General features: G+C 33.7%; 1 protein-coding gene and 1 pseudogene across 2 annotated transcripts; one reads left to right on the top strand and one right to left on the bottom strand.

Moving 5' to 3' along the window:
* Positions 1 to 10,455: 10,455 nt before the first annotated feature.
* On the bottom strand, positions 10,456 to 12,708 carry LOC142606909 (uncharacterized). Of its 2 annotated transcripts, none has more exons than XM_075778277.1 (5): positions 12,523 to 12,708; positions 12,272 to 12,413; positions 12,102 to 12,183; positions 11,832 to 11,948; positions 10,456 to 10,746 (listed from the first exon to the last, which is right to left on the bottom strand). In XM_075778277.1, exons 2-5 carry the CDS (start codon positions 12,391 to 12,393, stop codon positions 10,696 to 10,698), a joined length of 372 nt encoding a protein of 123 aa, XP_075634392.1. In that variant the 5' UTR covers positions 12,394 to 12,413; positions 12,523 to 12,708; the 3' UTR covers positions 10,456 to 10,695. The 2 variants fall into 2 exon arrangements, with proteins under 2 accessions (XP_075634392.1, XP_075634391.1); XM_075778276.1 differs by having other exon boundaries at positions 12,515 to 12,698.
* A 2,093-nt stretch (positions 12,709 to 14,801) lies between these two features.
* LOC142606580 (protein decapping 5-like) lies at positions 14,802 to 17,598 on the top strand (annotated as a pseudogene).
* The last annotated feature ends 261 nt before the right edge of the window (positions 17,599 to 17,859 follow it).

The raw sequence follows: 17,859 nt of genomic DNA, 5'->3' as shown, positions 1-17,859 counted from the left end.
ATTATCCAAGTTTGGACAAAGCCTCAAAATCCACGAAGACCAATTGGATGTGAGAAATTCCATGAAGATGTATGCTTGACTATATAAAGAAATTGAATTTGGATATAATATGAAGAAGACCAATAGAGACTCATCCCATTTCCACCTATATATTTTCTTTCACTTTACTTATCTTGCTTGCTGATACTCTGTCTACAAAATTGTTATTTGAACATACATCGCTGATTAGCTGGGCCAAATTACATTGAAGCATTGAATTGATTAATAAATGGCACATGTTCTATGTTAATTTACTAATTCTAAATAAATAAAAATTAAATGGTATGTATTGTAAAAAATGTTGTTATTATTTCTGTTTTAAATATATGGGTTAGTATGGAACCTATGGATATTGTGGATTGTGAATATTTTAATTTATTTCTTTTTTATTATTCTAATATATTTCTGTTTATGAATTTATTTTATCTTCAATATTATTATATATTGCAATCTTTCATATTGATGGCATATAACCTTAATAGCAAAATTCTTCTAAAAAAAAAAAATCTTAACAGCAAAATTAAGTCCTTTTTGGTCATTTATCACTAAAAAGACTAATTTTAGGTCAATTATCCAAAAACTCAATTGATAGTAACAATACCTTTAAAAAGTTTTACCAAATACTTAATTGTGATTTTAAAAATAAAATTTTCAAAAACACACTTTTACAAATAGCAAACTCCTAAAACCCTAAATATAACAATTTATAGTTGGTTTCACAAAATTTTCCTTCTACAATTTATATTGCAAGGGTTCATAATAATTGTAAGTGCACAATTGCACCTGGCCCCAAGAACAGTTATGGGCTCAGGCTCAATGAGCCTTAAACAATATGAATTTGTAGAGTGTGGGCTTGAAACCCAGGTTAGAAGTGTGTGAGGATTAAATGACAAACTAAAGATTGCAAATACTCGGAACAACAAGGAATATAGTAAATCAGCCTCCTCGGACGTAAGCCGAGAGTTGTTCTTATATTATCTCTCTCTTTGTTTCTTTTCTTTTTAGGTTACAAAAAGTCCGTCCCCCTTTCCTGTCTTAGATTGCTCTTTAAATACTACTCCTTTGAATACTTTGTACACGTGTTGCCCCACCTCCCCCTTAGCCTAGATATTTCTTTTCTCAGTGCCTTTGAATAGTAACCAGAAGTTTCCCTTCCACTGTTCAGGTGTCACTTCCCCATTAATGCGGCCAGGGCGGTAGGTGCAGGGTCTTTAATGTGGAGGTAGCAGCCTTTATCTTTGATATTTCTCCTACATCGGTGCTTCTAGGACATTCAAGGGTTCACCCCCTTTAACGATTGGTTTTGACCGTGTCCTTCCCTAACCTTTACCATGAAGTCCCGGGTTCTCCGGTGTCAGTTCGAAGGAAAAATCATTCTCGGTAGGATCCTCGGACCCTCGGCGTATGGGCCGACCCGTAGTACTAACAAGTCCTAAACCCAAGAGCAAGTCGGCCTTCTTAAGCATGACCCAACGGCCCATATTCCCATCAAGGTCTTTTTACTCCCCACAATAATTACAATATTTTTTAACAAGAAATTTTTTTTGAGAGGAATTTTAACAAGAATTTATTAGAGGGTGTTAACATGCCAAAAGAGATGATAGAATTTAACTGAAGTTTATACCATCTCTGGTTTACTCGATGTGTGATGTGTCTCATTTTTGGCCAAAATATCTCAGCCGTAAAGCTAGGCTATGAGATACCCCTAGAGCTAGGACCTTTGCACATGCACTACTTCCCAATTTACACTTTACTTACTGGTTTAACTGCCCAAAAAATGTAAACTATAAAAGGCAAGAACTTAAGAAATACGTCTCATGAACTGGAGGCTATTAATTTAAATTTCACTAAAAAAGTTTTTTTTCCTAAGATTTAAATTTACCCAACTTATATATATATATATATATATATATATATATATATATATATATATATATATATATATATATATATATATATATTTGAAGCCCTTGACGTCATGATGATTAAGAAAATCTTAAAATTTGAAAAGAAAAAAAAAAGACAACCCTAGCTAATTTCATTCATAAGTTCTTGTTCTCTTGAAATTTTCTTAATTCAAATTTAAATAGATGAAGAAATCTTAATACAACTAATTGCATTTGTGGAGAGTAAAAGGACCCAAGCGGGCATTTGGGCCTTTGGGCTCTAGCAAGGAGGGCCGATCTGTTCTTGAGCTAAGAATTTGTTAGTACTACGAATCGGCCCATACGCCGAGGGTCCGAGAACACATCCGAGGGTGAGTTTCTCCTCGGACAGACCCAAGAGAACTCGAAGATTCACTACGAAGGTCAAGGCAGAATTCCGGAAAGACTGTTGGTTAAGAGGAGGAAACCCTGAACCTTCTAGATACACTGGTGTTAGAAAAATATCATGAGCAAAGGCTGCCACCTCCACATTAAAGACTCTGCACCTACCTCCCTGGCCGCATTAATGGGGAAGTGACCTTGAACAGTAGGACTGAAACTTCTGGTTACTATTCAAAGGCACTAAGAGAAGAAATATCTAGAGGGGAGGGGATTTGAGCAACACGTGGATAAAGTATCAGGAGAAGAAGTATTTAGGGGGGGAGAGTCTGTAACCAAGGGGGTGAAAAAAAAGAATTGTAATCTTTAAGAAAGAAAGAGAAATAATACAGAAGTAGTCCTCGGCTCACGTCCGAGGAGGTCCATCTGCAATTATCATTCATTATTTACAAGTGTTTGCACACCATAGTCTGTTATCAAGTTCTCAGTACCTCTAATTTAGATTTGAAACCCACACTCTATAAATTTCATTGTTTAAGGCTCATTGGGCCTGAGCCCATAATTGTCTTTGGGTTCAGGTGCAATTGTGCACTTACAGCATTCATGAACATACTAAAGTAACTAAACCAACTCTATCCATCCACCTAAGGAAAATAAGGACGCCAAGAAATAAGTATATATCTGGAACAAATCAAATAATTCCAGAGATGACCAGTGCATCACTGACTTTTTCAAATGGAACAAATCAATAACAGAAACAAAGTTTTCTTTGTTATAAAGTTAATAAAGCATCACAGTAATCAAAGCCAGAATACTAGATCATATTATCACTTTAAATCACAAAGACTCCACTAAAAGCCACTCCATTGACAAAAAGATCTATACAAGAATATATTACTTGACAATCTTATTGCAATAGATTACAAAATAATTTATATCAAATTATTGCAACGATATATTCGTTGTAATAGATAATTATTTCATATTTTTCATTGCAATAGATTGTAAAATAATTGATGTTATGTTATTGCAATGCTATCTTTATATTTGTTGTTGCAATAGATTGTAAAATAATTGATATTTGATTATTGCAATGTTATCTCAATAATTTTCATTACAATAGATTGTAAAATAATTTGTATCAAGTTATTGCTATGGTATGTTAATATTTGTCATTGCAATAGATTTAAAAATAATTCATATCAAGTTATTGCAAATATATCTTCGTTGCAATAAGCTATTATTTCAAAATTTTCACTGCAGTAGATTGCATAAGATGACGTCTGACGTTTGCAAAATCAATTAAATTAGATACTATAATATAATAATACAATATTATATAATATTTTCATCCTCTATTATATTATAATACCAATCGCTAACCCGTGCGATGCACGGGAAAACTATTGGAAAATAATAAAGCATGCATATATTAAAAGGCAATTTAAGTTCATGTATGCTTGCAAAGGATATATACCTAAATAGTCCTTGTTGTAGCAATAGAAGCCTTATCTTTAAGATAAAGAACCAATGTAATGCTAGTGAGATCCACTATATGTGTTGAACATATCTACTCCAAGTAGCCGAGGGACATCCGTGGTTTTCACAACAAAAGCGTCACGTAACGTTTCATAAGCCACCTTTGAGAACCTACTCACGGTGGTGCTTGTATCCATAATCACCCCTCCATGACCAGATTTTGATATTTGAAAAACATCTTCACGAATTGACTTCACTAAAGGCCACTCCATTGACAAAAAGAGCTATACAAGAATATATTACTTCACAATTTAATTGCAATAGATTGTAAATAATTTAAATCAAATTATTGCAACGATATATTTGTTATAATAGATAATTATTTCATATTTTTCATTGCAATAGATTGTAAAATAATTGATATTAATGCTATCTTAATATTTGATGTTGCAATGCTATCTCAATAATTTTCATTGCAATAGATTGTAAAATAATTTATATCCGATTATTGCAATACTATCTCAGTAATTTTCATTGCAATGCTCCGCGACTCCAACTGCCGCATGCAGTTTTGGAGTTGGTGTGTGAGTTTAAGTCCTTATTCCACTTCGCTAAGCATTGAGTCTAGGTTTCTCCTTCCCTTATTCCAAATGAAAAAAAAAACTATGGTATAATTAGGAAAATAGTGAAATAATGCAAGGAGAGATATTAAGCTTGGCAGGACATAATTGATCTCAACAAACCAAACCTTGGCACTTGACGTGTCGAATTTTTATTGGTAGTTGCCACCATCTCTTATTAGCCTCAAAGAAACCAAACATTACCTCATAGCTATTTTTGCAGGAGTGGCTAATGGAAGGCATGGTCTTTGACACGTGATGAGCATGTGAGATCACAGTGTAATGACTAGAGAGTAAAGTAAAGATTTGAGACTCTCATTAGTCATATTAAATGTGTGTGGGACATTAGGAAATTTACAAGCTAGTCCAGCATTTCGATCTAGGGGCAAGTGACAAGTCAAGCATAATGGATTGAATTGGTATGGTATGTTAATATTTGTCATTGCAATAGATTTAAAAATAACATACCATAGCAAGAACTTCAGTCCTATAAATAATGCATGTTGTGAATGAAATAATTATGTCAGAAATTTAGTCATAATTAAGAAATCCTTCTTTCTTTTCACACACACACACACACACACACACACACACATATATATACGAGAAATTTGAATAGCAAAATTAACATTGCAAATAAGAAAATACAATTGCACAAGAAAAACAAAAGCAAAAGCAAAAGCAAAAAAAATCAAAACAAAGTTTGGTGTGTAGCGTACCACGTGGAGAGGGAGGGATTGGAGGATTGAAGAGGAAGAGGAAGACGAAGACGAAGACGAAGTGGAAGGCTATTGTTGAAAGAAATCGCAACCTCCTTCTTGGAAAGCTCACTGAACAACTTCATCGTCCATCTCTGCTTTGCTTTTGCTTTTGGAAATCAAAATTCAAAATCAATTTGGATTTAAAATATTAACATACCATAGCAATAGATTTAATTGGTATGGTATTATGACTAAATTTATATCAAGTTATTGCTATGGTATGTTAATATTTGTCATTGCAATAGATTTAAAAATAATTCATATCAAGTTATTGCAATAATATCTTCGTTGCAATAAGCTATTATTTCAAAATTTTCGTTGCAATAGATTACAAAAATAATTGGTATCAAGTTATTATGTTATTGCAATTATTGCCAAAATAATTGAGACATGGTGTTGTTTCTAATAACTACCTCAACTTAATTTTAAACAAATTATTTTTAAACCTCACTCAAATTTACAATTTGCAAAAATAGAACCTAGCCTAGGACTAACTAAATGCATTTTGGGACTAGAAGCAAATGTAAAATATCTTGTCAGATTATTTTCATATATTTATAGAACGTAATTTCAAAATTTTGGTTCTAAAAATATCGAAACAATTAATATTAGAATAAATATCTTATTTTAGATAGTTATTGTCTCTCTTGGCAATGTTGGACTTTAATTATTGAACAATATATTTTAGTGATAAATTTGTCTCAAAAACTATTAATTCTAATTTTAATAGTAAAATGTATTAATAAAATGTTTAACATTAAAAAAAAGTAAAATAATTTAAAAATAATTTTTATTTATTAAATTTTGGGCCTTAAGGCAAATTGTATCTATTTTACAGATGTCTTGGGTAACACCCAATCTCTATTGATTAATCTAATTTTGTAAAGCCTACTTGGTTCAAGGGTTTTACTTGCAATCGCTCCTTATTTAATTTATAAGGAAAAATAAGAAAACGTTTATGAAGATACTCTTATGTTGTATTGATATATGTCAATTTATATTTTATATCAATTTAATGTAACAAGAACTAGAGATGGGATTAGTATTATCAAACTTTCCTGTGAATTCCCATTGGGATAAACTGAATTTTACTATCGGTCAATTCGAAAATCTTGACAATTTCACCCTTATGGTTTGTAAATTTTAGGGAATATCTATTTCCAATGTCCAAATGACTTGTCAATGAATCTATGTATATAATAATAAGTAAAGCGGAGAGAAAATCCAATTAGATTATAAATTAGAATTTAATTAGAGTCTAATTTTGTGTCACGTGTCCCATCTAATCTAAGTTTTTAAATTTTTGTGCCAAGTGAGTTAATTCAATGTAAAAATTGGATTTCAATTGGAGTTTAATTTTGCGACATGCATCCTATCTAATCTAAGTTTTTTTCATTTTTGTACCAAATGAGTTAATTTAGTGTAAAAAATGAGGAGTCCAATATAAGTAAACCATAAAAAACATAATTTTTGAATGATTAATATTTATGAGCTTTTTTTTTTTTTTTTTTGTAGAACTAAAAACAATTCAAGTTTATAAGTCATATATATATATATATTAATAGGTAAAGTTGAGAGAAAATCCAATTAGATTTCATATTGGAATTCAATTAGAGTCTAATTTTGCGCTACGTGTCCCATCTAATAAATTTTTTGAAATTTTTATACCAAGTAAATTAGTTCAGTGTAAAAATTGGATTTCAATTAGATTTTAATTTTACAGCACATGTCCCATTTAATCGAATTTTTTTAATTTTTGTGCCAAATGAGTTAATTTAGAGTAGAAATTGAGGAGTCCAATATACATAAATCATAAAAAAAAATAGTCATATATCTAACACTATATATAAAATTAGAGGAAGAGAGGGTTTGAATGATTTTATATTTATGATCCTTTTTTTATTACAAAAAAAATTCAAATTTATAAGTTATGTGTGTGTGTATATATATATATATATATATATATTAGTAGGTACAACTTAGAGAAATTCTAATTAGATTCTACAATTGAAATTCAATTTTGCGCCACATGTCCTAAATTATTTATTTTTAGAGAGAATTTTATTTCTCAATTTTGGAATCAAATGAGATCATATCATAAATATCCATTCAAGTGAGTTATTGTGTACAAAAACTAAAAAGTTTACAATTAATTAACATAAAAATATTTAAAAAATGGACAATTTACGTTTTCTACCTAATAACATTCTTACAAGACTTTTTAAAGGGTTTTTAAAAAATAAAAATGACTATTAATAATATTTAAATTATATATGTAAGAATTATACTATGTATCTTAATGTATATCTTTTAAGTATATCCATGCATATGCATAGGGTTACAAGCTAGTATAATATAATGGATTGAATAGGAAGAAGTGGACTGATTTGTTCTTCTATTTTTTTTAATATAATAAAAAAAAGTTAATCATATTTGCCATGATTTATAAGAAGCCGAAGGGGATTAGTGAGTAGACCTATATTGGGCATGGAAGGATTCTATCTGAGATATGGAATTAAGTATTAGCGAACTTCCCTATGAATTTCCACTAGGATCAACTCAACTATACCATTGCTCAATTCGATAAGCTTGACAATTTCACACTTGCGGTTTTTAATTTTTAGGGAATTACTATTTCCACTAATGGCATGTCAATGAATGAATATGACTTCAAATAATATAATAGATTGAACTGGACCAAATTTGACCTAACAGACCAAAATGGACTAAATCATTGGTCACATCACCATTGTTTTTGTTAATTTAATTTTTTATAATATAAATATATTAATTGATTGAATGAATTTACACATCATCTTAGACGATTTTTTTTCCCAGTAATATCTTGGACAATTTAATATATTTAATATTACCAAAAAATTAAAGGAACAAAAAAAAGAAGAAGATGTAGCCGATGATGTGGCTCAACAAGAGCGTAGCAAAATTAAATGCTCCGCTTCAATTTTTATATAGTATATATAAATTGGCTTTGATTTTTAGATAGTATATATTATTGGCAAGTAACACATGTATTAAATGGATCTTGAGTACTGAACCTTACCTTTTAAGGTTGTAACACACACTTGCAAGGGTAGGGGGTGCTAGTTGGATTAGTACTTGTTCGTTCATTAGTATATATGCATTATCTATATAAACTTCTACCATGGTTTTGTAATAAACCATGAATATTGTTGATGCTCATTTTGGGAAAGCCTGGCAGCAGGAAGAAGCCCAACCATATGGGCAAGAAGAGAGTTAATGGATTGAGAAAAAGAAAAACTCATCAAGCCCAAATAACAGGAATGATGGGTCTTAGGCTTATAAAGTAAACAAATGGGTCTTGGAAAAGCAAATGGGCCAACAGGAGCCCAAAGGAAGAAGCAGTAAACCTATGGGAATTATGTGATGCAAATAAGCGAGAATGGGCCACAGTAGACCTGATGTAATGAAGTAAGAAAGTAAGGGGTTTGTAGAAAGTCCGTGAACCCCAAGGGTGAAGAATATAGTAATTGGGTTAGAAAAGCTCAAAATGAGTTAGTAGAAGCCCATGAGAATGTATAATTGGAAATGGGTTGAGGACGCACAAGGAAGGAAAATGGGCCGAGGATGCCCAACAAGGAAGAAATGGGCAAAAGGAGCCATTAAGCAATGTAATGAGTCCAGGAAGCCAAAAGTAGCATGAGTATGAACCTAATGATCATACTGGATCAATGAAACCAATTGGGGAGAAGAACGTGCAACAGGCCCAAAAAAGGCCCAGCGGGCGTGAGTCAAATAACACCACAGCAGGAATGGCAGGATGACATGACAGGCATGATAACAAGATTACGGAAAGAGTAAAGAATGAGCTCAAGAGAGGTGAACCCGCAATCAAGCAAGGCTCAACCCTTGAAAGGAGCAAGCCAATAAAGAATGAAAAATTAGAAGACTATTCACGTTATAAGAGGTCAAGGATGAGCGGCAGATTGCATAAATGAACCTCCAGACCATGGTGAACACATGAGCGGCAGGCAAGCTTTAGATGTACATGGAAGAGGGGCACACGCAAGGCCCATGCACTGCCAACCTGTATCTAGCCAATATAGGGGTGGTGGGTCATGGGTCAGAGGTAAAAGAGGATATGATTTGGCGGTAGGGAAGAAGGGGAAAGCCTATTTTGAGGTTCCCGCTCAAACTCTTTTGGGGGAAATGTCCTGCTGGGATGATATACCACCTAAAAGAGGGATGATGAGCTAGGGTCACTAGGTGTATGCCATGAGGGATAGCAAGAGAGAATATCCACACCGTGGGGGATAAAAATGCCACGGTAAATAAGCAAACAAAATAGTTTTCTTTGTCTAGTAATATGTAGTGGCACAACCAACATAGGTAAGTGGTGGTGGCTGGCAAGCTGACAAACCAGTGGGTGGTCGGAAAGGACACCCAAATCCAAACAAAAGCAGTTAAGGGCTAAAACGGTAAAAAGTAGTCACGGCAGGCAATATATATAGGGATCTTGCCGTGCACAGTGGAGGGACATAATCATAACAATAGCAATCATCAGGGGAGAATCACAGTATCACTATTACCACAACACTACACAAGTAAACACTAAGGAAGAAATGAAAAACAAGAACTAGAGAATAAAGAAGAAAAACAAAGAATGTAGTATGACAGACATGCACCAGTAGGCTAATCCCTTCTTTCTCTCTAAAAGGCTCACTCTCTATTAAGGAAAAATGATTCTTTTTGGCACAAGCCATTTAGGTCTATTCCCTCAAAGTGAGTAACTTTTGTGGTAATATTTTCTTGAGAGGTTATTCACATTAAGGAAGTGGTTCCCTCCTTGGTCTTAATCCCGTAACATGATTTAATATGACAGACTAACTTTTTTCTTCTTTGATTTAATTACCATTATTATTTCCCTCTTTATTTCTACCATTCCTTTTACAACACGTCTCTTGTTGTTGCATTCTTCATTTTAATTAAAGATCCATTATTTACCTTGTCTAATAGCAAATGCATGTCTTTTATTATTTATTATTACATTCTGCCTGTCATAGGTTTGTTGTAACAGCTACGCCTGGCATGAGCATGTGATCGAAGTTTTTCCCAAAAAAAAAAAAGGGAGCATAGTTTGTGCACAAGTTGGACCAAAGTAAGTTGTAATTGGACTGGTCCTGACTCTCCTACCCTGAATACTTGGGCCTCAGCCCAACCCAAAGTCACAAGAAAGGCCCACCACAAATATATAGTGTACGACATCATTTGCCACATATCTTGCGTTTGGACAGAGCAATTAAAGATACCAACTTTGGAAACTTAACCATATCTTGGGTGTTTCTAAATGGCATTCCATATAACATTGAGATATATCTGAAGCTGTATAGAAGCAGTTCTTATTATATAACCAAAAAAGGGATAAGGAAGGTCGTTACATATTTTTCTACTAACTAATCTTCATTTTGTTTACTCCACTTGATTGGCGTCAGATAATTCAACTTGTAAAAAGTTATGACAGTTACACTTCTAACAGAGCATTGGAATTTCCTTTTAGCCGCTTCCATCAAGTTGACCATTAGAGAGAAGGTGTGCCATGTATTGCTGCAAGCATGGAATAAAAAGGAGAAGTCAGAGAGCACTACAGTGTTGGAGTTTCAGTCCATGCAGACCTTATTCACTAGGCATGACTATAATGTTTCACGTATAGTAATGAGTAATGATATTATCAAAGCAAGTTTCAAAGGTAATGATACGTGCACATGAACAATAATCATTCAAATATTTGGCAGGCAATTGTGCTTAGAAGTAGTTTAGGTGGAAATGGGGAATGGAGAGGAAGACATCATAGAATATCTGGACAAAAAGAACAACTTGACTGCGCAAATGAAATCTTTCAGCAAACTATAGCCTGTTTCCTGTATTGAAGATTTTTAGCAAGTTTTAACTAAATCTAGCATGGCTATGATGCATTGCAGCATGTGACTCCTTAATATTAGTCCTCTGTTTGAAGCCAATACCACAAGCTACACCTAGAGTTTCAAACCCAAGTATTCCTGGAATCATTGTACTCTTATTTGTCAGTTAGCCCTATTTTAAAGGATTTGAAATAAAGGACACAATAGTATACCATTTTTTAAAATAGTTTTATTGAGAATTGAAAAAGTTTTACAACTTTTCCAATACTCCATAAAATGTTTCCAAAAATGAATGGCTTAATGTATGCCCTAAGGGCACACATTAACCGGACCCTATTTTAAAAGCTCATCTTTGGGACCTTGTCACACTAACTTACCCCAAAGAGAATTTCAGGATTGTCAGATGTCATTCTGGCTAAAAGAAAAGCCCAGAATTTGTAAGAAGTCATTCAAAAATTTACTGTGATCGCAAACTTCAAAGCCTGTGTTAAACTTTTACCTATCAATTGAAGGTACAATACCAATTTCACCAAAACAGGATCACAGAAGAAAATGAGAGCTATACAATCAAATAGTATAACAACATTTTCAAGATTTCACGAATCTACATCTTTAGGCATCAATTTTAATGATTCCAATATATATATAACACAGCCCCAATAATGGATGTTGGCCGTTAATCAGCTTTTATAAACAAACAAAAGTGACTGAATTCCTATCATAGAAATGCAAAAACCATGTCTATTGAATAAAACAGATTCCAGTGCTTACTGCATGATATGCGTAAGGCGATTTCCCTTGCCGCTCAAAGTGTTTTGCCATGATGCAATACTCAATCGGACCCCACTCTTCCACTTCAAAGCAATTGCCAAGTGCAACTTTATATAACTACCAACAAATCACAAACTCAAATATAACCACCAATAAATAAATAAAACCATATCAGATCAAAGAACTGTGTAACATCAATTAAAAAAACCACAACTCACATACAAAAACAACAAAGTACAAATCTTAAATCATACTATTATTTTCACAAACCTTAGCCGTGTCCGTTAAGAGTTCGGTTCCAGCTGGGTAAGATGCATAGAATTGGTCAGCTCTAGAATACCCAGCTCTCGTTCTGCAACACCCAAAAAAAAAAAAAAGGGTCATTAACAACATGAGCAGTAAAACCAAGTTAAAGGAGTTTGAAGTGGAACTAGACTCACGTATTACTCGTGTAAGCATAGCTCACGAGAGCTGCAAAGCAGTAGAATCCTGTATAAGACACAATTCTCCGGAACTTCTGAATCTTCAGAATCTCTTTGACCCCATCGTATAGTCTCATCATTGATGATGCGCAAATCGTCCCTGAAAGCAAAAATGTCCAAGCAGTCATCAGTGAGACATTTAATCAAACACTTCGTGCGCATAAATATTTTCTGGCGCTAGGTTTAAATACTTAGCCTCACCAAGTTACCTCCTTGGCTCCTTGTATTAAATGAATCCCACAGTTGGGATTTAGAGTAGAGGAAAATGCGATTAATGAGAAGGGTTCAATGTTATGGGAAAGTTGTTTGGGGAGACTCACTGTGATGCGATTTGGTGGTGGGTGTTTTATTGGTTAGCACTTAGCAACACTTCGAAGATTCCCAGTTGTGATTTCGAAGGTTTGGAAATAAATACCACTAGACATTCAGCAAAAATAAATATATAAATACTAGATTAAATTGTAATTTACACAAGGTCATTTCGTTTTTTTGACTTCTAATATTTTTAAATTTTAGATATGTACCCCTTTTTTATTTTTATTTTTATCTTTTTAATTGGACTACCTTGTGCATGAGGAAATGAGAAAATGTCAATACAGCTACAAGACTCTTGACAAATAATACCATTTTCTTTTGGGAAAATTAGACTTTACCCACTTGTCGAAAAACACTTTACTTACCTGTAATTTAAAAACTAGCATTTTACTCACTTGAAGTTAGCTTCGTTTGTCTTCTATTACACATATGTAAAAAATGATGATAAATTTGTATTTTTGTTACCCTTTTATGTTTATCTGATCTCAAAACATAAAAAACTAAAAAATTAAGGAAAAATAAGATCAAAAAGTTAGGTTTTGTAAAAATTAAAACCAAACTTAAAAATCTTTTTTCATGCATCAACTTTACACATTGCAGTTGATATTTTAACACAAAAGCTAGGATAACCTTTGTGATATGGAATAGATGCGATTGAATGAGATCTGGCTTACAGGATTACTATTTGGCCCGAAACAATAATTTGTGTCCTCTTTTTTTTTTTTTTTTTTATATTTAAGTTGGCACTGAATTTTTTTTTTCATTGTTATTTTTTCTGAAGGTGTGCTATGATTGGAATAACGGTGCAGAAAATCACAATCCAGCGACAGCAATGACCAACATTTTCCTGCATCTACCACAAGTTAGTCATCTGTATGTTTTAGGGTGTATAACTATACATGGTTTGGTTTAGCAAAAAAGAAAAAAAAAAAGCTGTATATGGTTTGTTTACTAAATTGTTTGTCTATCCTTTGGAACACCCTGGTGAAAAGTGCAACTTTCTTTTTTCGATCCAGGAGTCTGAGGATAAAAGCAAAGTCAAATCCAAAGGAGTTCAAACTCGTAGAAAGTGAAAGTTGTTCTCATCACAAGACTTACAACAACTCATCAAAAAATGGGACATTAATAAGCTTCTTATTCTTTTAATTTATTTTTGGTTTGGTATAATGACGAGACCTTTAGATTGTTTGATTATCCGTGTCTAATTTGATGAACTTCATCTTCGGGCTTTTGTTCATGTTTCTGCAGTAGTGTTATACGGATTCAATCCTTTGGATGAAATTGCGAACAAATATTAATTCACAGAGTGGTTATGTTTGATTTGTTGAAAGAGTTGCATTTATGGCATTTAAGCTTAGGTTGAAGGTCCTTCACTTTTGTCTCTGTTTTTGTTTTTGCTCCAACATGTGTCAAAGCTGTGGTTTATGTCTTTCTAGACTCATGGTTGATGTTGCCTCTATGTTTGGTTTATTTGATCTTTACTCATTTTAGGATTAAGGCAAAGTTGCTGGTGGCTTTGTTTATGTGTGTGTTCCATTGAAAGAGGAAAAGGTTTTAAAATAGAAGATCTAAAAGTTAATACATGAGAAAAGATGTAAAAGTTAGGTTTTAATTTTTACAAAACCTAGCCTTTTGATTTTCTTTTTCCTTGATTTTTTTAGTTTTTTATGTTTTGAGAGGAGAGAGACGTAAAAGGGCAATAAAAATACAAATTTACCCCCTGTTTTTAATAGAGGTGGGTAATGGGAGACAAACGGAACTAACTTCAGATGGGTAAAGTGTCAATTTTTAAACCACAAGTAGGCAAAGTGTTTTTTGGGTAAATCACAGGTGAGCAAAGTGTAATTTCTCCTTTTCTTTTAATAGGTAAACTACATATTTGATCCCTATTCTTTACACCATATTTCAATTTAGTCTATAACCTTTCAATTATGTCAATTTAGTTTCTAACCTTTCGGTGTCGTGTTAATTTAGTCCTAAATGTTATCTCATGGATGAAAATTGCTGACATGACTAACAGCCAAAATAAAAAAATTAGTTTCCGTTGATGTGGTAATAAATTAATTTTTTATTTTGGCCATTTGTCATGTTAGCAATACCGTTTAAGAGATAACAACTGAGACTAAATTGACATAGTACTAAAAGGTTAGGGAGCAAATTGACAAATTGAGTAATGGACCAAATTGCTATGTGTGGAGTAATTGTGATTTTTTTGGGTTTGATATGATTTGGGAAAATCTTTATATAATGGATTATTGGAGGGGTAAGCAATAAGCATAGACCTCCAAAAGCCCATGCTTAATGTGCATTAAGATGTTTTTTTAGTCCAGGCAAGAGGCCTAAGCTGTAATGCTTTTACGTTATAATTGATGGGTTTTAGCCTTTGGCTGGAATGACTGTTGCATGCTACATGCTGAGATTTTACTTTTTATTTTTTATTTATTTTAAAGAACTGAACAGATAATATCTCAATACTCAGCTTTGTACTTGGTCTATTATGATGGTTAATATTTATGAAAGTAGAAAGACCCTGAACATCCTATAAGCTTCTTTTTGCAGGATTTACAGGTTAAATCTTCTCCACCTGTTCAGCCTCCACCACCTATAACCAATGATTCAGCTATTATACAGGTAATTCGAATCAACCGAATCTAGGTTCTTGGGCAGCTACACCACCTCCTCCTAGTGCAAATGGTGGTGGCCTTGCCATGCCAATGTATTGTCAAGGATACTATGGCCCCCCAAATGGGCTCCCTCATTTGCATCAGCAATCTGTGCTTCGTCCACCACCAGGGCTTTCAATCCCTTCAATGCAGCAGCCGATGCAATAGCCTAATTTTAACACCTCTCTACCCACTGGGGTTTCACACTTACCTGAAGTTCCATCTTTATTTCCTCCTGCTAGCTCTAGTTCCCTGAATTTAAGCTCCAGTTCTTTAGCTCCATTAACTTTGCCATCAACTCTGCCTCCTGTGCCTTCGGCTACATTAACTTCTGAAACATTAGGAAACTCAGTGCCTAACAAGGCTCCGCCTATTATTGGCCTTCCATCAGTCACACTTAGTTCTAGTTTGCCATCTCTGACTCCTTTAACTACATCTAGTCCGGATATAAGTGCTATTGTACCACCAATCTCCAACAAACCTAGTGCAATTTCTGGTCCAACCCTGTCATATCAAACCTTGTCTATTGTTGGGACATCCAATTCTATTCGTACAGAAACACTGGCTCCCTCGTTGATAACTCCAGGTCAGCTGTTGCAGTCTGTACCTACTGCAGTTTCTTCGTCTCAAACTTCACAGACAGCGCATAAGGATGTAGAGGTGGTTCAAGTATCTTCTTCATCATCATCAGAACCAACAGTGCCAGTTTCAGCTGAAGCTCAGCCACCAATACTGCCATTACCTGTACCTTCACGAGTTGCTCATACGGCGATTGTGTTACATATATCCGTGTGTCCAATTACCCTTGGGCTTGTTCCAATTATCAATAGGCTCGGTAGCTTAGTTTATACTGCGCGGGCTTGGTCTGATTTTGAATTGATTATTTCAAGATTACAGTGGACAGGTTCCACCCTCCCCCTAGAACCTTGGTTGCTAGCTAACAAGCTTTATCTTTTTCATTATTTTTCATGAGGTTGTTCATAATGTTTGAGAGATTAATGCATTGGTAAGAAAGAGTGAGTTGATTCAAGTTAAGGAATGAAACAGGGTATAGGAAGATTAAAAATCACATTCGTAGAAGTAGGGACATGTCAATTAAGGAAGTAACAGAGACTATAACTTTGGATAGAGTAAAATGGAGAAAAAGAATACATGTGACCAACCCTGGCTAATTTGTTTAATATTCATAACCGACCCCAAAAGTTTGGAACTAAGGCGAATCTGTCTGCTGTGGGTTTGAAGCAAGCAGCTAAAGCTTTGTAAATTGTTGCTGTTTTTGCTTGGTTGCTCTATTTACTGTTGGATGTGCGAAGACTCACAAACTGTTATATATGCTAAGCCCATTTAGTCATTGTTTCCTAATGTGAATTTGATTGAACTTAGTCCTTTATATACTACACAATGATGATGATGATGATGATATATATATATATTTTAAGTCACAATCATAACAATTTAAACTTATGGTGCTCTGACATCGGAGTTTGTGTTGATTTCTTGCTTATTATATATTCTATATATCCTTGTATTGATGAGGTTGCTGGCATGTATGTCTGTCTTTCTCTTTCCCTTTCTCTTTCTTCCCAGCCCAATGGAACTCCTTTATAACATCATCATGGTTACCGGGGACGTGATAGAGGAAGAGGAATGGGGGTAATTTGTTGTTTACATTTTAAAATTAAGTTGGTGTCTGTATGTTGATCAAGCTTACAACCTAAAAACTCGCTTTAAGAGTTAAAATATTGAATTAGTTGAGTGGACTGTTCCACTTCTTATGGTTCTAGAATTTGGTCCTAATAACAATCTTTTACCACTCAAAATTTGGGAGTGGTGACTTGTTGAATATAATGCTGGAGATGTGTTGTTTAGAGAGTAGAGATTTTAAAATTTGCTTTGGAAACTGAATGACATTTCAAAATAAATATTTAAAGCTTAAGATATTTTTTGATGTGAAACTTATGTGTTTTGACAGTTTTGTGTATTAAAATTTTATTCCATTACGTAAGATCAATGTACTGTTCCCCCAATTATCTCTATTTAAACAATATCACAGTAACTCTTATTGAGTAGTTGCTTTCATTGAATGGAGAGTTTGACATGAAAAGCTGAACATTTGCTGTGCAGAGTTCACGTCCTGTAGCAAAATTCACTGAAGATTTTGATTTCGTTGCCATGAAAGAGAAATTTAAGATGGATGAAGTGTGGGGTCATCTTGGTAAGGGTAGTAAAACTCATTCAAAGGACAAAGGGGATGAAAATTTTAGTGATGATGATGATGGTCAATCATCAAAGATACACGAAAGATAAGATTTACAAGTTATAACTCTTCCTGAAATGGTTCTCTCAGAATAGGATCCGGTGCAATACCTAGGATATTACACCAGGTGCAATTCACTCACCCTTTTCTCACAATATTTTTTTCACTTTTCACTTTTATAATTTTTACTTTTTACTTTTTATAACTTTTTTCTTAATATTTTTTAATCAGTGGTTGAGATTGAAAGTTGCTTTTTGCAACTATCAATCTTAACCATTCATAGGTATTATATCAGGTGATCTCAATCCAGT

The sequence above is a fragment of the Castanea sativa genome, chromosome 8, assembly GCF_040712315.1.
Source record: "Castanea sativa cultivar Marrone di Chiusa Pesio chromosome 8, ASM4071231v1".
In the NCBI taxonomy this organism is placed as follows: Eukaryota; Viridiplantae; Streptophyta; class Magnoliopsida; order Fagales; family Fagaceae; genus Castanea; species Castanea sativa.
Note: the sequence above shows the minus strand (reverse complement) of the source record. Positions and strands in the feature narration are given on the sequence as shown.